This window comes from Dasypus novemcinctus, chromosome 1 (assembly GCF_030445035.2).
Source record: "Dasypus novemcinctus isolate mDasNov1 chromosome 1, mDasNov1.1.hap2, whole genome shotgun sequence".
Classification (NCBI taxonomy): Eukaryota; Metazoa; Chordata; class Mammalia; order Cingulata; family Dasypodidae; genus Dasypus; species Dasypus novemcinctus.
Genome location: NC_080673.1, coordinates 75,429,698 through 75,450,888, shown reverse-complemented (window position 1 = coordinate 75,450,888; position 21,191 = coordinate 75,429,698). Strand labels below are relative to the sequence as shown.

At 36.6% G+C, this 21,191-nt stretch overlaps 1 protein-coding gene and 1 non-coding gene across 5 annotated transcripts in view; one reads left to right on the top strand and one right to left on the bottom strand.

The window, feature by feature from the left end:
• Positions 1 to 21,191, top strand: part of ADAD1 (adenosine deaminase domain containing 1) — an 80,359-nt gene that overhangs the window by 11,429 nt on the left and 47,739 nt on the right. For all 4 annotated transcript variants that reach the window (XM_004474664.3, XM_058286369.1, XM_058285532.1 and 1 more), the window contains 3 exons: positions 3,097 to 3,165; positions 13,306 to 13,431; positions 17,815 to 17,938. In XM_004474664.3, the coding sequence (XP_004474721.1) occupies positions 3,097 to 3,165; positions 13,306 to 13,431; positions 17,815 to 17,938 (319 nt within the window). The remainder of the gene's footprint in view (positions 1 to 3,096; positions 3,166 to 13,305; positions 13,432 to 17,814; positions 17,939 to 21,191) is intronic.
• Positions 15,357 to 15,463, bottom strand: LOC111759483 (U6 spliceosomal RNA). The gene has a single exon (XR_002793451.1). It is a non-coding gene; the product is annotated as a U6 spliceosomal RNA (small nuclear RNA).

Here is a 21,191-nt window from a genome sequence, read left to right as displayed (position 1 = left end):
ACAGAGAACTTAGGAAGATTGACTCCTGATGTTTTATGGAAGGCAGAAATTGAAAATGGCAGGCCTGGGCATGTCACTGAAGAACTTTCCAAAGTAAACTCAGAAAATGGGGCTTGGCTACTCTTTGCAACGTAGAGCAAAATGCCAGACAGAAGAGATAAGCTGAGGACTGAACTGTTGGGCACAAAGAAAACAGAAACTGATTCTGGAAATTCTAAGCTTCTGACAATCAAATTCCCAGATGATAGTGCCCCATTTGAGAACTGAACTAAACTTGAACCTTGTAAATGAAGATTGAAGATGCAGTTATCCAGGATAGACTTGTGGAAAGTCTCACTGTCTGATGGCTTGGACCCCTGCTGCTTGCAAGATTTTTGAGAGAGCTGTGAGCAAAACCACTATCAGCTTGGACTAAAAGGGACATGGAAAGGAGAGGTTGAAGGAGAAACAGCTTTAAGATCTGGAATTAAGACATGCCTTGGGCCAAGAGAGGAGCCCCACCCATGTGTACAGAGAGGGTGAGTTTGCCCCAGCAGTTGAAGAGGGTAGATGCTCCCACCTGATATTTAGGGAGAGTTTTGCTGCCTCAGGGTACAGATTGAGTAGAGCACATTCCTCAAGGATTAGGGCAGTTAAGGTCAGCACCCCACAGGTCTGAGAGGGGTGGACCTGTCCCCAATGGATTAGGGAAGGCCAGGTGATCAACTTGTTGCTCTGAGATTGTTGAGCCTGTATTCCAAAGGTTACGGAGGATGTTGTCTTTACTTCACTGTACTGGGGGATTAAGTCTCTAACCTAAAGATTGGGTAAGGTGTGGCAATTACCCCAATGCTCTTGGAGGGTGAGGACTAGAGCTTGGTCGACACCCAGATTTTTGATGAAGGTGGAACCAAGAAAATGGCCACTGGGCAAGCCTCTGGAAAGGGTGGGTCCCCATGGCCCCAAGGAGAAGAAACTATTGTCTTAAGAATGACTCTCAGACTTTGAAATCAAATAGAGGATGCCTTGCAGGTTTACTGAACTCTCCTGGACCCATGACTCATGTTTCCCTTCCAATTGCTCCTTATTTTCATGAAAATGTTTATCCTTTGCTTGTCCATATGTGTATTGGAAGCAGATAAATTGTTTTGTAAGTTTCAGAGGTTTATAGCAGACGGGATTTTCCCCCAAGAAAAACTGTATTTCTTTAAACTGACTGTGACATGATTTTGTACTCAGCATTGTTACTGATTTAAGGGTTTTTGTGGGTTTTTTTTTTTTTTTAATATTGTAATGTCTTTTTGGAATTCAGAAGGTAGAGTGGAACAGTTTGATATTATTGATGAATTCCAAAAAGAAATAATTGATTATGTTTGTAAATGGGTCTTTTTTTCTGGACATATTAGATTATATTAGATTCAGAGGTTTGCTTGACTAAATAATGATTAAGGCTTTGATTGGGCCACATCAGTAGGATGTTGCATCCCCACTCCTTTGGTGGGTGAACACTCACAAAGAAATGACATGACAGAAGAGTTAGTTGGAGTCTTGAGCTGGATCCCCAGGAAGTAAACACACAGAGGAGCTCGTTTTGTGAGGAAAGAGAGGCAAGCCCCAGAAGAGAAGAACCCCGAGGCCAGAGAGAAGCAAGCCGTGGAAAGAGAGGAACCCAGGAAACCTGAACCCTGGCATATGTCAGCAGCCATCTTGCTCCAACACATGGCAAAATCTTTGGTGAAGGAAGTAACTTAGGCTGTATGGCCTACTAACTGTAATCTTCTACCCCAAATAAATGCCCTTTATAAAAACCAACCAATTTCTGATATTTTTGCATCAGCACCCCTTTGGCTGACTAGTACACTTCCTCTCCTCTTTCTTGAGGGTAAGAACTCCTGTAACCCCGCAGTCCACATCTGCTGCAGTCCTCAGACTGCTATAGTCCCCAGACTGCTGTTTGCTTTTAGGGTGGGGGGAGGGACAGCAGCTGCTGTTTCTGTAGCTTCAGTCACAGGATTTTTCAGCTAGCTGAGATCCCTTTCTTTTGCCCCTTTCTCTTCTGGTTGGCATTTTGCCTTCCCCTGGTGTCCTGAGCCCCAGAGCAGCCCTCCAGATAGCCCCTCTTGTCATCGAGATGGTTTTTCTGGGAGGGAAGTTCTCCCTCTGCTTTACTAATCCTCTATCTTCCTGGAAGTCTCCTACCATCTCTTGTATATATTGTTTGAAAATTAAAACTAACTTGAACAGTTAGGCTTAATATTTTTCTTTGTTATTCTACTTGAGCTATATTCACTTGAGTAGATAGAATTAAATGCATCTTTCTCTGAATTTTCAGTTATGTTTATCTAAGTTCCAAAGATATATATATCAATCTAGATCCAGCATTTTTCTTTACGAATATGAGCCCTAAGATGACTTTGTTACTCTTTCCTTGCTTTTCTTGCTATATTTTCAACCACTTTTCCATTGTATTCAAGTTTAAGTCCAAAATAGCCACTCAGTATGCTTTGTCTTTATGAATGTTTCTTGAGAGAAACTACTTTTGTTTGTAGTTTAGTTCTCTTGGCCTCTTCATTTGATCTTTCCTAATCTCTTTTGTCCATTGGGTTTAGTGACCTGCTCTTTTCTTGTTATTCCTGGATGCCCTAACTTGGGAACCAAATTAGAAAGCCATTTTAAAAGAATGGGAGTAAATGCTTTGAAATTTTTTAATGTATTTTTCTAGAAAATTATTTGGTAAAATGACATTCAAAATGGTAATTTGTGACCCATGAAATTTTTAATAGAATATTAATTTTAAATGTTTTACAGAATACTACTGTAAATAGCAAATGTTTCATAAGTATCGGACATAGGGTTCTACTTTACCAGCTTTTCAGAATGTTTCTGTTACAAGGCACACTATGGCATTATCATAAGATAAAGAAAACCCAGAAATGTGTATAAAAAAATAGAAAAGACATTTATCCAAAGCACAGTAATGGGCATTTGGCCTAGAATGGGAAGAAAAGTACAGAAAAAATAGTCTTGGATTGCTGTTTTATTACAGAACAGTAAAGAACCAGCTCTTTGATACCTTGGAGTTTCGTGTTTCTTTATGTTTTTGTTCTATTTTTACAGGTCCTCCTCCTATTCCTGCAGAACCTCTTGTTTCACCTGAACCGGCATATGTTTCAAAAGTACATTATGGTAGGAAAGTCTTTTATGATGTTCTTTTATAGAACCTAATGAAAAGGCATGTTAACATTTTAATTATTCAAACCTGTCACACTTCTACAAGAGAATTTCTGTCTATACTGTGTTGAAAATGAGGGGAATAAGCAGTGGAGAGGGAAGATTGAAGAGAGAGCGCTGTTTTCCTATAAGAAGATGGTTTATTCATTTCATATAACTTCTTTTAGAGACTTACTCGCTTTGGTGGGTTTGTCATTAATAAAAGCCATGTAGTCAATGACTTCCTGGTGGTTTTTGGTCATTTAGAGCATCCATTTCAGATAATCAAATCCTTTCCTTTCATTGGCAGTTATTTCTCACACAAGCCCAAGAAAACTACAATTGCAACCAGAGTTGCTAGTTATGTGACCTTGGACCATTTACGTCTTTCTGCACTTTAGTTTTCTAATCTGTAAAATACCAATAATAGTAATTATCTCATAAAGTTTATTGTGAGGTTTAAATGAATTAATAAACATAAAATACTTGTGTGCCTTGCACATATTAGGTACTTACTGCATGTTTTTTTTTTTTAAGATTTATTTATTTATTTCTCTCACCACCACCCCCACCCCCAGTTGTCTGCTCTCTGTGTCTATTTGCTGCATCTTCTTTGTCCACTTTTGTTGTTGTCAGTGGCATGGGAATCTGTGTTTCTTTTTGTTGCATCATCTTGTTGTGTCACCTCTCCGTGTGTGTGGCCCCATTCCTGGGCAGGCTGTGCTTTCTTTCATGCTGGGTGGCTCTCCTTACGGGGCGCACTCCTTGTGCGTGGGACTCCCCTACATGGGGGACACCCCTGCGTGGCACGACACTCCTTGCGCGCATCAGCAGTGCACATGGGCCAGCTCCACACAGGTCAAGAAGGCCCAGGGTTTGAACCACGGACTTCCCTTGTGTAGACGGACACCCTAACCACTAGGCCAAGTCCGCCACCTCTTACTGCATGTTAACTAAAATTTTTTTATTATAGCACTTTATCACATTCAACATTTTTGTATGGTATTTTGTTTTTTCCCTTTAGATTATGAATCCCCTGACAGACAAGTACTATTTTTTATTCTTAATTTCTACACTGTTCACATAGTATGCATACCTCCAACTCTATGTTTAAAGTGTCTGCAGAAATGAAATGAAAAAGAACAACAGCTTTTCTTCCTTCCAGTTTCCAGGGTTAGAGGTTGGAATTTGAAAATAATTTTGTGCCTATTCAAGCTTGGCCTTATGTTGTCTTTCTGAGACAGAGAAAGGTCTTGCATATTCTTTTGCTTGCCTGGAGTAAAAGGACCAGACTAGGGAAAACAGGCACATCCAAAAGGCAAATCCACCAATAGATAATAGTCACTTGACCCAGCAGTCATAAGAACTGATGAATGGAAAGTGCCTTGAGGGATCAGTCGGACAGCAGTGGTCTCTTAATATGGAAAGAGACTCTAGTCTTTCCTTCTACCCTCTGTGGTGGTTTCGAATAAGTAAAAGAATAGAATCCCAGATCAAGTATTGGTGAATAGTATAGATTGTGTTTGTCCTGGGAAAACACATTCATAATCTGTGAGGAAGGACAAATATGTGGTTAATAGTTTAAAGAAATATAAGAGTAAAGTCAGATTTGGTAAACTCAGGTCAGAAGTCAAGGGTCACTTAGAAAATGGAGGGCAAATATCACCCTTCATGTTTATGGGTAGAAAAAAAGAGTGTATGTTATTACTGAAGATAAAATTTAAGACCCATAAAAATGTCCTAAACCCCTCCTCCTGGGCCTGTAACAGAGGGCAGTCACTATTTTGCATCCTCTCTGCTTGACCATATGTTTCTAACTAGACCATATGAAAAGCAGGCACTCTTTTCCTGGTTAAGCTAAAATAGTTTGACCAGAACACTTTGTGAATCCTACTGTAGCATATAATATCTCCATTCAGCTGGAAAAAAATTGTTTTCTTAGATAAAAGTTATACATTCTTGTAGAAAATTTGGAGACAAAGCAGAATTAAAAAAAAATATTTACAAATAACGTCCATACCTTTGATTTTGGCATTTTTTCCTGTCCTTTTCTCCTTATTCTTTTACATAATTGACATCATGTTGTTTTAAAATAGTGGATTTTATCCTAAATTAGTAATGGATTCACATAGTTAACTTCCATATCCTAAATGAGTAATACATTCATATAAATTCCATAACGTGTCTATGAGATATGTATGTATATATATTCAATATATTGAACATATTTTATGTGTATATAAAAATCAACATTTATATGTATACATACACAAAGCTTTGTAGTCTGCTTTTTATATAACACAAATAATTTGTATGTTATTAAAACCAGTCCATCATAAGATGTACCATAATTTACTTTACAGTTATGCTGGTATTGGTCATTTAGGTCATTTCTAGGATTTTATTATTATAAGTAATGTCTTTACTTATAGGCAAAAACCTTTTACCATGTTTCCTATTTGTATTTGTACAGATTCCTAGAAGAGGAATTACTGTGCCAAAAGCAAATGAACATTTTTCTTCATTGTTTTATAACTATTGATACTTATTGCAAGATTACTTTTACAATAGTTTTACCACATAAACTATTTCTATCACCTGTGTAAGGACTGCCTATTTTATTATACTTTTGCCAGTGTTTTTTTAAAGTCAAGTAAAATTCTCTTTGCTAAAATTCTTGAGAGGGAGAAAGTGAGATTTTAACTATAGAACTTGAATTTAGAAATTTATTAAGTTGACTATTTCTTCATGTTTTATTGTTATTTCTTAAGGAATGCATTATTTCCAGTGACCTTTACTAGTATTCTATAAAATAATCAGGAGTTGGTGCCTGGACCTAGTATTTCTTGACATTCTTACAGAACTGGAGATCAAATCTGAAGCAGCAGTTTAAATCAGATATTACTGGAATAGCTCTCCTCTTGTATTTCTGACATCAGAATGCTCCCTGCTGCACTGAATCTCAACCAAATTCTTAGTTCCTGAAAAACTGAGTTTTCATGGATATTAAAGAACAGAGCCACAAACAGCTGAATTGAACTTAGCAAAATTCAGAGACCATTTTAAGGCTTTAAGTGATTCTAGAAATTCATGTTTGTTTGTTTTTTTCTGGCTAATTAACAAGTACAAAATGTTCTTATAAGTAATATATTCTAAATATTTCATAAATATCTAAGCATTCCAACTCAAAGATAGCACATCCCATTTCACAGCCTTGATGAGATGATGGACTCTTGACAGAAATATTTTCTAATTACAAAATTATGATAATATGTTCTATCCGTAACATGCTAAACCATGTATTCTGTTCCTTTTCCAGCTAAGTGTGTACTGAATCTTAGCCACTCTTCAGAAGGCCTCATCTAATCAGTTTTTGTGTTGAGAAACAGGCAAAGTGAAAAATCTCCTAATAATTTATTATTTAATCTCCATTAGTCCCAAACTTCTCAGAGTTTCTCACCCTGTATTCACTGCCCAAAGACAATGGCTGCCCTTGATCTAAATATCCTTTTGAGGGTGATATCTATATATTAATAAGAAGCATTAGATTTGTAAGTTCCAAAAGTGAATACTTACTGCAGTGATCATATGTCCTGGTTTACTTACTGTCCTAGCATAATTGCAATAACTTCCCCCCATTTAGGCTCAAAAATATCTCAGTTAGGATGATAAATCATATGGTCACTTTGGAAGTTTATGAGGAAGGTGTGTTCAATTTGGAGATAGCACCTCTATTTTCTTTTCTTCTTTAATTATTTTTATTTTTAAAGAAGCTTTAGGTTACATAAATGTTACATAAAAAAAATAAGGATTCCCATATACCCCACTCAGTCCCCCCCAACACTTTGCCACATTAACAGCATCCTTCATTAGTGTGATACATTTGTTAAAATTGGTGTGCACATATTGAAGCACTGCTACAGTTTACTTTATAGTTTACACTCTTTCCCACACAATTTTGTAGGTTATCACAAAATATACAGTGGCCTGTATCCATCACTGAAATGTCATGCAGGACAACTCCAGTGTCCCAGAAATGCCCCCATATTACACCTATTCTAACCTCTCCCATCCCTCAGCTTCTGGAGGCCACTGCCTTTATATCAATGATAAGAGTTCTTCCATTGCTAGAATAATAATAAGACTATAGTAGAGTATAGTAGAATAATAGTGGAATAATAAAGTCTATAGTAGAATAATAGTAATGGACTACTTTAGCCCATTGTTCAGTCCCCAATCTTGAGGATTTTGGGGTGGTGATGCCTACTCTTCTTCTAATTGAGAGGGAGCTTAGGTTCCATGGCAGATGGATGGAACTATCTTGCTTGCAGTTGTAGACACTTCCTGTTCCTTAGGATGGGCGTTTCCCATTATCATCTCTCTTAGTTGTCCTGGGTGAGTCCAGTGAACTGGAGAGTAGGTCTTGTAAATCTGCTAAAATTCAGAGCCCAACTGGCACATGGACAGATCCAAGATTTAAGTCTCTGGACCATATATTTATGCAGTATAGTGCTAATTATAGGTTCAAATAAAAGGGGCAGAAGAGCTATATGTAGAGAACCTGTAAATGACTCTGAGTTTGTTACTCTGGGGAGCATAAATTCCAAAGTAAGGCCCAATGACAGGATTCCAAATTCTTGAGCTGTCTGCCCTGCTTATAGTTTCTGGATGTCTCTGGAGCCTGCAGGAGCCCTGCTGTATGAGGCATTGTTTACTGTGGTACTCAGTGAGATCCTGCTGAGACTTGTGTAAGTGTGACCTCTGGAAAGACCTCCCAACTCACTTTGAAATCTCTTTGCCATAAGAACTCATTTGTATTTACTATTTCCCCTTATGGTCAAGGTCTTTTTCCAGGTGCATTGCGAGTTGGCACTTGGTAATAATCCCTCAGTGCCAGGGAGGCTCATCCCTGGGAGTCATGTCCCACACCTGGGGGAGGGTACTGCATTTATATGTTGAGTTTGGCTTAGAGAGAGGCCACATTTGAGCACCAAGGAGGCTTTCAGGAGGTAATTCTTAGGCAGTATATAATACTAGGCTAAGTTCAATTTCACAAGAAAAAAGGTTTATAAGTACAATCATCAGTATCAAGGGCCTGGCATAATGGTCTGTCTTCCTTCACTAGGCAGTGTCCTTGCATTTGGGGGATTCTTGCTGTCCTATTACAGAATGAAGCAGAACTCCTCAGAATGGGAATTCAATATTCTTTTGTTTGTTGTGTGGATCTTCACCCATTAAGACAGTGTCCCATCAACACTTGAACATAATCATATGCCTTAGAGGAATGCCCCAGGTGAACCCCTTCCCACGCATCACCCATCCTGACACCCTGTACCAGTGATTCTCCCCTGCCACGGCTGTGACCCTTCTGTGATCTGAAACCTCTCCAACAATGAAGCCAACACAATAACCAAATCAATTTAATAAGAAAATGAAATAATTTTTAAAATAACCAATAAAATACAAAGAAACGTTAAAAACTTGAAATAATGAAAAACATTTTTAGACGTGTCTTTCATCACTGTAAGATCTGTTGTCTTATGTACAGTGACATTTTCTTCCATCTACTCTCTTAGTGGTTTTCTTTTTTTTTTTTTTTTTTCCATATTATCTTCAAAGAAGCTTTAGGATATAGAAAAGTCACAAATAATATAGGGGATTCCCATATATCCAATGCCCTCCCCTTTTCCACTCTCTCCTATTAATAACATTTTACATGCAGATGGTATGTTTGTTACAGTTGATGTACAAGTATTGAAGCATTGCTAACCGTGGTCAGTGGTTTACATTATGGTTTACATTTTGGATCATAAACTTTTATAGGTTTTGACAAAATTTGTGTGGCCTGTATCCATTATTGCCAATTCATGCTGAACAATTTCTAATGCTCTAAAAGTGCACTATGTTCTATCTATTGTATTCTTTCCTCCCCTTCCTCTCAGAACCTATGGTAACCATTAAGTTTCAATTATTTAAGAATGAGATTCATAGGTACTTGCAATAATATTGAGGGCTTAACATATTAGTCTGTTTTCTTTTATTAGGTACTGCCTATGTTCTTGAGGGATTCTTGTCTCTCTAATTGAGAATATAGCAGGACTCCCAGGATGGGTGTTTGATATTTTCTTGTTTATTTTGTGGGTCTCACCCTCTGATATACTATGATGAGATGACACTTACGTAGTCTATAGAAGCCTGCCTCAAGTGTATACTGTACCATATACCACCCCCACATTCAACACCAGTAACCCGCCTTTGCAATATTTGCCAGAAGAACATTTCCAACCTGCAGATCTCCAGAGTTCACCTGCTCCTTCCCCAGACCCTCCATCCAAAGTTCCATGGATAGTCCAACCCAATTCCCACACCCTATTCCTTCTCACAGACCAGCACTGCTGAACTCAGTCACATCACTGCACCACTGTCCTGCTCATCCACTGCACAATTATACCCTTCAACCTTATCTTAGATTTTGCCCATATGGTCATTGGCTTACCACCCTTTACTCCCTTTCTCTCTCCTGTAAACCATTCTTCCAGGCTCTAGCTCTGTGAGTCTGCTCAATTTGCTTAATTCCTATCAGTGAGGTCATGTAGTGTTTGTCCTTCAGTGTCTGGCTTACTTCACTAAACCAGGGTCCTCCAGATTCATCCATGTTATTACGTGTTAATACTGTATTCCTTCTTACAGCTGAGTAATATTCCATTGTGTGTATACATATATACACAACAGTTTGCTTATCCATTCATCTGTTGATGGGCGTTTGGGTTGCTTCCAAGTTTCGGCAGTGGTGAATAATGCCGCTATGAGCATTGTTGTGCATGTATGTGTTAGTGACCCTGCTTTCAGTTCTTCTGGATGTATATACCTAACAGTGGGATTGCTAGATCATATGACAGTTCTATAGTTAGCTTCCTGAGGAACCAGCATACTGTCTTCCACAATGGCTACACCATTCTATATTCCCACCAGCAGTGGATAAGAGTTCCCTTTTTTCCACATCTTCTCCAACACTATTAGTCCTGTTTTTTTAATAGCTGCCAGTCTAATGGGTATAAGATGATATTTCATTTTAGTTTTGATTTGCATTTCTCTAATAGCTAGTGATGTTGAGCATGTTTTCATGTGCTTTTTAGCTATTTATGTTGCTTCTTTGGAAATGTGTCTATTCAAGTCCCTTGCCCATTTTTTAAGTGGGTTGTTTGTCTTTTTATTTTTGAGATGTAGGATGTCTTTATATATCCTGGATATTAGGCTCCTATCAGATAAATGGTTGTCAAATATTTTCGCCATATATATCTTCTTTAAAAAAACATCCATTCAAGTCCAGCAAGGGAGGTACGCCATTCAGTTCCCAGTACCCCTTAAACAACAACAAAACAAACAAGAACAAAACAAAAGAAAAAAAACAATTCAGTAGTTGATGTGGCCCAGTGGTTGAGTGCCACCTTCCTGCATATGAGGAAATTCAGGTTTCAATCTCTGGCCCGGTAGCTCAAAACAATTTTTTTTTTAGTTGTATGAGAGGAATGATATTTTTGCATATCAAAACAACCGTGATGGATAACTTAAGCTGTCAGTTCTGCTCATTCAAACAAACCACAAAATTGTTATGAAATTATTTCCCATTGAAGATTTCTGTTGCTCTACCTTAAACTTTTAGTCTAAGCATATTCTATTCAAAAGCTGAGAGAGTGAATATTAGATTTTGGGAAGTACAGTAGTAAATGCATTCCTAATCTATTATTTCATTGCTTTGAATTCTGGAAAGTATTTCTTCATGCTTTGTCATTTGGATGTGGTTTAAAGTATACCCAATAATCCATCCATAGATTTCTAACAGTTAACAAATGAAAAATAAATCATCAAATTGAGCAAAAACCAATTCTTTACAGTTAGGCAGTTTGTGCCAGAAGAAGTTAGGCCATCTTCATTAAAAATAATGACATTTTGCCTATGAAGATAGGTTCAGCTTACTCATGATACTGAATATGTTAAGATGTATTGCTTGAAGTTAGGAGCTTGAAATCAAAGAAATTGTGTTAATTGGCATGATCTGTTTCATATTTTTAATCTCATTCTTCACTTCCAATAATTTTTGTGAGCATTTCATTTTGTTAACAGCCAGCTCTCATCTGTAGGGAAAATAATAGTGTATTTGCTCTTCATTCCTTCACATACCATGCTATTAAGATATATACTTAGTAGCTAAGATTTGGTTATTTTCACAATATTACTTCTTTCAACACTGAATTGAGATCAAGAGGCATATTGTTAAAATTTATGACTCCCAAATATTCTTTCTGATATTTAGGTCAAAGTTTTTTTAATGTGTAGCAAAATATTTTCTTGGAACACACATAGCTCTTTTGTTGTCACTACTATTAGCATTGTGCTTTTTCTATTCTATACCATAACACAAGTAATTGTTAATTATATAAGACATGACTTAATTATAGTACATGCATTCTGTGGAGGAATATATGATAATGAGATCATGCTGATGTGCTGCCCTCGGATGACGTACAAGACCAAAAACTGCAAAGAGTAGGTTTTAGTTTGCTCCAGTTTTTATTTTGTTTTTTTTGAAGTGACATGTTTATATTCATATACTGTTTTTCAAAATATCCATAATAGTAATTGTGGTTACATTTGGAGAGGGATAGTGGGAAATGAGCGAGAGCAAGACTTATCAATGTATATCTCTTGTTTTGCTGTTTCAGTTAGAAAAAAAAGGTTACATCTAAAACATCATTAATTGGGAATAGTTTCTCCCATATTATGAATTTTTGGTGATCAACAGTCAAGTTGAGTACCTCTCATGTTTGTTTTACACAAGTACTCATACCTAATTTATATACCACAAATTGATGTTTTTTTTACCAAAGTAAAATATATGCTAATATGCAATTATAAAAATAATTTTCACTTCCACGAGTCTTTATCATTAGATAAAAAAATAGATAGCCAGTAGTTCATACTTTCTCTCTGAGTCTAGTTTTGTCATTAACATGTGACTGTTCTTTCACTCTTTTTGTTAATGAGACTTTACCTTTTTTTTTTTACGAAGAAGAGATTATTAATAATGTTAAAAATGCACATTTAACAAATTAAACAAGAAGATGCAAATGGCCAACCTGAAATGAGTTGCACCCAGTTCGTAGAATATTAGCTGAGACTACTTTCTAAGCCCTACTTTCACCATTTTGCATCTTTTAGAATGTAATGATTATTAAGCAGGTAAAAAGAATTTGTTTGAAAATCATTAAGTATATATTTCAAATATATGAAATGCATAGGATAAATTATTTCATTGCTTTTTCTCTTTGAAAATATTAAATGTACTTTCAACCTCTTAATAGATTAAGAGCAACCATTATGAAACCCCAGGATCCATCAGTGGTTTGCAGGCACTTTTGAGAAACAGTGTATTAAGTGATTCTGCAATATCTCATTTGCTATAATATGGCTCTCCAATAAGGATACACAAGTACATACATTCAAAAAAATAGATCACCAGGGCCCTACTCCAGAATCTCAAGCTCTGGCATGTTTAAAAGAAAAAAAAATTCTTTGGTAACTTTTGATGTATATTTTGATGTATATGCTAAAAGCTATTCTAGAATTGTATTCATCCCCTTTCAATTTTAGGGACTTTTTAAATTGGAACATGGAACTATATTGAGTCTAAATGCTCAGTGCCTTGCAGAAGTTCTTAGCAGGGAAAATACCAAGGAATGTATTTTGGTTGTCACAGATATTGGGAAGGCATTATTGCAACGTTGATCACCTTGCAATGTGTGGGACAGTTCTACGCAACAAATAATTGTCCTTTATTCCATATGACTTGATTACTTTGTCAGACTAAACTTTACAAATATAAATCATTGATTTTTCAGTATGTAATACTAAAACTCCTTTTTTACAAGAAGTTATCCAAAAAAGCTCAATAATCTGTATTCTTTTAGACTTAACTACTTTAAAATCTCAATCCTGACATAAATTATAAATTTGCTTACATGTCTATTAATGCATTTGATTTTTAAGGTATTAATAAGACTAACACGAAAGCACAATGTTCTTCAAATTCACACTGTTTTTTATTTTTTTCCCTAGAGGGGAGACAGCTTCAGTATGTGAAGATTTCACAGATTGTTAAAGAAACATTTAATCAACTAATTTCTAATCATTCAGAATATTTGAAATGTAGCAATTCATTGGCTGCTTTTATAATTGAAAGAGGTAAGTTCAAATATTTAGGATGTGATTGTATATAGGAAAATTATTAAATGTCTTAATGATCTGAACTAAACTATAATAATAATTTACTTAGCTATCCTTTCCTGGTTTACAGTGGTGTTGTATTGATTTGAAGTGGCATTTTCTAGTACATGTATGTCATTAAACACGTAGGTTCCCAAAAATAGAGATAAAGTATACTGACCGGGAACCATTGGAGAACTTCAGAATGGAAACAATGCCTAATATTTTAAACCCTAACTTTGTCAGAACTACCATCCTGAAGTCTAATCACCAATTTTAACAGACATTGAGAAAAGGACCTATAAAATTAACATCTTAATTTTCAAGAAAGAAAAAAATAGAAATGTGGAAAATCATGAACTTTGGTTTTTATTGTTGGCATTTTGATGATGTGATACTCAGTGCATTTTTATCCTTTATTTTACCCTTTTCTTTAATTCTCTGTATTGCCCATTGATTAAAGCTGTTTGAGTCCTTTATATTCATTTCTGAATTAAATGTTATAGATGACATAAAACAGTTTATTCCTGTTCTAGAAATTTTTATTATTAAGGTGCGGAGAGAGGATATACATACTGTTCGACAGCTAAAATGATGAAAATCGTTTTTTATAATCCAGAAATGTGTGAGAATTCATTGGAAAGAATTGATGGGCTTAGAATAATCTTTTGGAAGAGATCAGACTTAAAACTTTGAAGGTTAATAAAGTTTGGATAAGTAGAGGAAAGGAAGACATTCTTGGAAGAAAAATCATGAGGAAAGAGCAACAGTGGAAAAAACTGCTTAGAGGCCAATGAGGAGACAAGTTTATTGCTAGTACAGAAAAGTATATGTAGAGGAATATTAGAAAATGTACATTGGCAAGATGGTGCCAGATGATGGAGTGGCTGAAAAGTCAGGCAAAAGTTAGATTTAATGAGATATATAATAAGCCATGAAAAGTTTTGAGGAGGGGTTGACAGACTTCTGGAATTAACATTAGCATCAGACTCAGCTCTGCTATTTGCATGATGTTGGACAAGTTACATACATACTTCAGTTGTATTATCAGAAACCTCAAATAGGTGGTCCTTACTGCCCAGTCAGTCTATGTCTCCAATAGGATTGGTCACTTGCTTCCTGCAATGGACATTTCATACTTATCCTCTGTCCTCATATCCTGCATCCTCTCTTCCATCCTTGTTTCAACTAAAATCTTGCCTCGTAATTTTGAATTGGATCTGTAAGAAGCTATCAAACCCAAACTTCCTTCTTTTCCTTTGCCACCAAATCTACATACTATTTTGCATTTGTATCAATTTTCTCTACTGTTATAGTGGAGGGAGATCTCTTATAAAAGACTAATTCCTTCCATTCCCTTTCCCATACCTTGATTAATTCCTTCTTTTGATTACTCTCTTTCTTGCATTATCTAATTCACTGAAGAGCTGCAAATAAAGTTATAGAGTTGAGAAAGAAGCGGAGTTTTTTTTTTTAATTTAAATTATTTATTTATTTTTAAAAATTACATTAAAAAAATATGAGGTCCCATTCAACCCCACCGCCCCCACCCCCCACTCCCCCCACAGCAACACTCTCTTCCCTCATCGTGACACATCCATTGCACCTGGTAAGTACATCTCTGAGTATCACTGCACCCCTAGTCAATGGTCCACATCATAGCCCACACTCTCCCACGTTCCATCCAGTGGGACCTGGGGGGCTCTACAATGTCCCATAATTGTCCGTGAAGCACCACCCAGGACATCTCCTCGTCCTGAAAATGCCTCCACATCTCATCTCTTCCTCCCATTCCCCAAACCCAGCAGCCACTATGGCTACCCTTCCCACACCCATTCCACATTTTCTCTGTGGACATTGGATTGGTTGTGTCCATTGCACATCTATGTCAAGTGGGGGCTTAGAAAAATATGGAACGCTTCACGAATTTGCGTGTCATCCTTGCGCAGGGGCCATGCTAATCTTCTCTGTATCGTTCCAATTTTAGTATATGTGCTGCCGAAGCGAGCACAGAAGCGGAGTTTTTGACTATCCTATTACCCTTTATAACTCAGGGCGTACATCACTAGTCCAGAACCAATACTAATACTATAGAATACCTTATATATATATAGTGTTGTATATATATATATAACACTATTTAGAGAAGGTTTACAAACACTTGACTCTTGAATCAAATGCACCTTTCACAGGGCTGCATGCCTATCATGGAGACAAAAGCAGAGCCAGTGCTCTGTGTTTCTGAAAAGTATATCTTTCTTTTCATCTCTCCAGCATTCTGGAAAGTCTGACTTGCTAAACTTCCATCCTAAAAACAAAACAAATAAATCCTCCTTCAAACCCATTGCACACTCCAGCTCAAGTCTGGCTTTGTGGCCGGACTTCATTAAGAGGCTGTCAAAATCTGCTGTGTCTACTCTTTACTCCAGTTTTAGCTTGTCTGTCCTAATCTTACCAGGACTGCTCACTGCTAGCATGTTGTAAAACCCAGTGAAGGCTTTACTATTATCTATTCACTCAACTTCCAAGAAATATTAAGCAGTTTACCACACCTTGCTTTTTAGTGACACCAGTAATCTCCTGGTTTAGCTGTTTCCCACACCACCCACCACATCTACTGGCCACTTCTCAGGTTCCTTTTTTTGTTTCTGCTCCTTTACTCAGTTTCTAACTGTTGGTTTTTTCTGGGCTTGTTCTGTTTTCTTTTTTCTTTCTATGTGGTCTTCCCTTGGATAGTATATTTCCATAGTTTTAAAGACTGTTATATGCTATGGGCTTCAGACTGACATATCTACTTTGATAACTTAAGTATCCAAAGCATCCGAAAAAGAAGCTTTTTATTTTTCCATCTAATCCTGCCCCTCCTCCAGCTTCTCCTTCTCAGTTACCAGCATCCACCCAATAGTACATACTGAAAATCTAAGAGTTAATTCATTATTTCTCCCTTTCCTTTACTCCTTACAGTTCATTTCCAAGTCCTGTTGCTGATAACCCCAACCTTATCTCAGATCTTATTCTTTTCCATTAATGCCATTATTTGACTCTCAAGTCACAATCTCCTTAACTGAACTCCTATAACAGGTCTCCTAATTAGAGTTCTTGACCCCTCCATATAACATTCTTCACATAGAGGAGAGTGATCTTAAAATGTAAATCAAGATTTTTGTTTTGTTCCTTTATCTTCAGTACGTCTTCATATCTCTTATAGCTCTCAGTAAAATCCACAAACTCCTTATAATTGATGAGGCTGCTCCCTTCACCCCTTATTGGAGCAACCTCACTAGTCTTCTCTCTGTGCCCAGAGTTTGCATATGCTGTTTCTTTTGATTGGAATGCCATCTTCCTTACTTATAATGCTGAAGAACAGACTTCGGTTTCTTAGGGGAGGTATCAGCAACTAGTGTGCATGAGGTAACTTCTTCCCCATTTTTCTTTACACCAGCCCCAAATTTCTTTCCCTCACAGCACTTAAGAATTCATAGTTTGTTTACTTTTTCTTCTGTCTCCTAAAAACTTCCTGAGGCATATCTTGCTCACTGTTTTATTCCCAGCATTTACTTCAGTACCTGGCACTTGGTAGGAACTCAGAAATGTTGGCTGAACTAGTTAAAATCCTTTAGATAGTTGCAGATATAAAACTGAACTTTGAAAGACTGGAACTAGAAATTTTTCTGACGTTGTGAACACAAAAGTAAAAAAAAGCAATATTCAAAAATACTTAGAGAAAAAAAGCAATGAGCTAGCAACTGGGCTATAGAAAGGCCTTATAGTTAGGGTAGGAGAGGAGAAAAGACTGCCAATTTGAAATATATATCTTATGAACATAGGGATTCAAGGAAATGTCAAGTGGGCATAGCAAAAAATTTTAAAAAGTGAGTGAAACAAACCTGCTGCAAAAACCATAAGCTTCTTGTTTCTTCAGAAAAGCAGTTTCAGTATTGCAGAGGAAGAAACTAGTTTAGTTTGTAGAGCGTTCAAGTAGAATGAGTAAAAAATACAGTCATTATATATAGACAGTTTGTTTAAGACAGAAGTAGTGGTTAATAATGTCTTTTAGTCAGTCATATAAATATAAATATAGAGGAATTAAATGCATACTATATGAAAGTCAAGGATGTATTTTGTTAAATCTACTGATTGTAAAAATGTAGGTGAAGTATCCTAAGACATTTACTTTGTTAATTGAGATATTCCTGAAGTATTTTAAATATTTTTGGTTCTTAGTAGACTCTGAAACTCTAATTTGAAATCATGGAATTATTTTTCCTACCTTTTTGGTCAAGAATTATACTAACTGAAAAATGGTAGGATGAGGGAAGAAAGAAGTCATAGTAACCACTTCTGTTTATCTTTTTCTTTAAGCTGGACAGCATGAAGTTGTAGCTATAGGCACAGGTGAATACAATTATAGCCAGTGCATTAAGCCAAATGGAAGAGTTTTGCATGACACTCATGCTGTTGTTACAGCAAGAAGGTCTCTCCTTAGGTAAGGTAACAACTATGTTTTTGTGTCATCAAATGTTACTGCTCTTAGCTAAAGTAACCACATACAAATATCTTTATTTACAAATGAAATTTTACTGTTCATTTAGTCAAGGATGTTACGGTGTTTAACTTAATCAGTTATCTGATCATTCCCATGGCACTTTGGGAAACTTTATAGTAGCTGCAATGAAGTGACTTGTTTGTGGATTTTAGTGGCTCCAGTTATTAATAGTAAGACCCTAAGACCTCATTTAAGAGTACTACAATCTTTTTTGAAGGTAAAAATGCCATCTTCATTACTGATTAAAGCAATTGGAGAGTATAGCTTTAGATTTGGACCAAGTAAGAGTGGTAGGAGTTCAGGCCTGAATTAGACATATCTTATCCAAAGGCAGTGCCAGAAACCAAAAAGTTTCTGCTCACAAGGTCTGTGCAAAGTTTACCATATAGATGAGTACAGATAAGGTATTCTTCAACTAGCAGATCTCGACAAGAGAAAGAAAGGGGCTCAGGTAGAACACGCCTATTCTCTTTTCCAACACCATCAGGAGTGGGAGGACGGCTGGAATCTTTGTCTTTGGAAGCTTTTTCACATGAAAGCGTGAAGTGGGAAATATAAGTGTTACCTCCCATATTATCCCCTAATTTTTGGTTCTCTTAAGGTACTGAGCTTACTTTATAAAAACTTTTTATTATGGAAATTTTCAAGCATACACAAATGAGAATAGGGTCATGAATCCCATCATTTAGCTTCAACAGTTAGTATTTTGAGGTTATTATTTAATCTATACATCCTGTTTGTGGTGATTGTTTTCTTTGCTGGAGTAGTTTAAATAAATTTAGACATGAAATACTTCAGTATATATCTCTAATAATAAGGGAACGGTACTATAATCTTAAAATTTATTAGGGGGACTTTGGGCAGGGCTCAGCTCTCTTACAAACAATGAAGGAAAAGCAAAAAGATGTCTGAGGCTGCTTTGAAGGTCTGCAGACCAGGAGAATGCTGTGTATCATCCAGAAGGGAGAAGGATAGAGAGACGAAGAGCCTGAAGCAAAAACCATGAATTTATATCCCCTGTGGCTAAGAATGGTACCCACCTCCGACCCTCAAGGTGAATAGCCTGGGTAAAACCCATGGCCCACTGCGAAAAACTGAGAGGGCAGTGGACATCTTCCTCCCTTCTTGGAGAAGAGAGGGTGTGGTGTAGGGTGCAGAGTGTCTTCTCTTTGGTGAGTTTGGCCAGCAGAGCCCATTTTAAATCTTGACTTTGGCCACACCAGAATCACCAGTGAGTGGAAATTGAAAGACAAATCCGTGGAAAGATTTACCATCTGTTGACAGACTGGGAAACTGCAAGAAGTAAAAAAGATTTTTGGAGCCTCTGATGTCCATTCACTCTTGGATCTGGTCTGACATTCTGCTATTTAGACTGTCAAATATCAGACATAAAGAGAAGATTCCGAAGGCAGTAAGAGAAAAGCGGTGCCTCACACTGCTCAATAAGAAGTGCCAATCTCATCACAAACTGTGGAGGTGAGAAGGCAGCGGTGATATGATATATTTAAGTTTCTGAAAGAGAAAAACTTCCAGCCAAGAATTCTTTATTTGACAAAACTGTCCTTCAAAAATGAGGTTGAGTTTAAAGTCTTCATAGACAAAAGCTGAGAGAGTTTGTTATCAAAAGATCAAATTTCCAAGAGAAAGTAAAGCTGGTGTTACAGCCTGAAAGAAGACAAGGATGAGAGATTTGGAGAAGAGTATAGAAATGAAGATAACATGAGTAACTAAAAGGGCAAAAAGACAGGAGTAAGATATGACAATGGAAAGCCAAAGAATAAAATGGATGAAGTAAGTAATGCCTTTACAGTAATAACATTGAACATTAACAGATTGACCTCCCCAACCAAAACACAGACTGACAGAAAACATGAACAATACAAATGCTTTCTACAAGAGATGCATCTTAGATGCAAGGACACAGGCTGAAAGTGAAAGGATGGAAAAAGATATTCCACACAAATAGTAACCAAAAAGGTCTGGAGTAGTCATAGTAATTTCAGACAAAATAGATATTAAATGCAAAAATGTTATGAGAGATGAAGGTCATCCTATATATATTTATTATAAATAAAAGGGGCAATTCACCAAGAGAAAATATCTATAATAAAATTTATGCACCTAACCCAGGTGCCCCAAAATACATGAGACACACGCTGGCAAAACTGAAGGGAGAAATAGACGTCTGTATAGTAATAGTTGGAGACTTCAGTACACCACTGTCAGCATTGGATAGAACATCTGAACAGAGGATAAATTAGGAAGCAGATAGAATAATATGATAAATGAACTAGACCTAACATACATTTAATGAGTATTATACCCCAGAACAGCAGGATATATATAAACTTTTTTAAAGTGCTCATGATCCTTTTCCAGGACAGGCCATATATTGGGTTCCAAGATAGGTCTCAATGAATATAAAAAGATTGAAATTTGTAAAAGCACTTTCTCAGGTCATAATGGAGTAAAGCTGGAAATTATTAACAGGTGGGGAAAAGGGAAAATTCACAAATACATGGAGATTAAACCACACACTCTTAAATAATCAAATAATTACTGGGTTGAAGAGGAAATTGCAAGACAAATCAGTGAATATCTTGAGACAGATGAAACCAGAACACAGCATATTAAAACCTATGGGATACAGTAAATGCAGTGCTGAGAGGGAAATTTATAGCCTTCAGTGCTTACATTAAAAAAGAATAAAGACATAAAATCAAAGACCTACCTACACACCTAGAGGAACTAGAAAACAACCAAAGCAGCAAACTTTCACAAACCAAGCCAAAAGAAAGAAATAACAAGGATTAGAGCAGAAATAAACGAAATTTAGAACAAAATAAAAGAGAGAATCAACAAAACCAAGAACTGGTTCTTGAAGATCAACAAAATTGACAAAACCTTTAGCTAAACTGACAGAAAAAGAGAGAAGATGCAAAAAAATAAAATCAGAAATGTGAAAGGGGGCATTACCACTGACCCTGTAGAAATAAGAGTTCATAAGTAGATAATAATGAACAACTGTATGCCAACTAACTACAATGTAGACGAAATGGACAAATTCCTAGAAATGCAAGAAAACCTAAACTGACCCTAATAGTAGACCTTGGCAAACCAATCACAAGTAATGAGATTGAAACAGTCATTAAAAACCTCTCAAATTGAAAAGCCCAGGACCAGACAGCTTCAC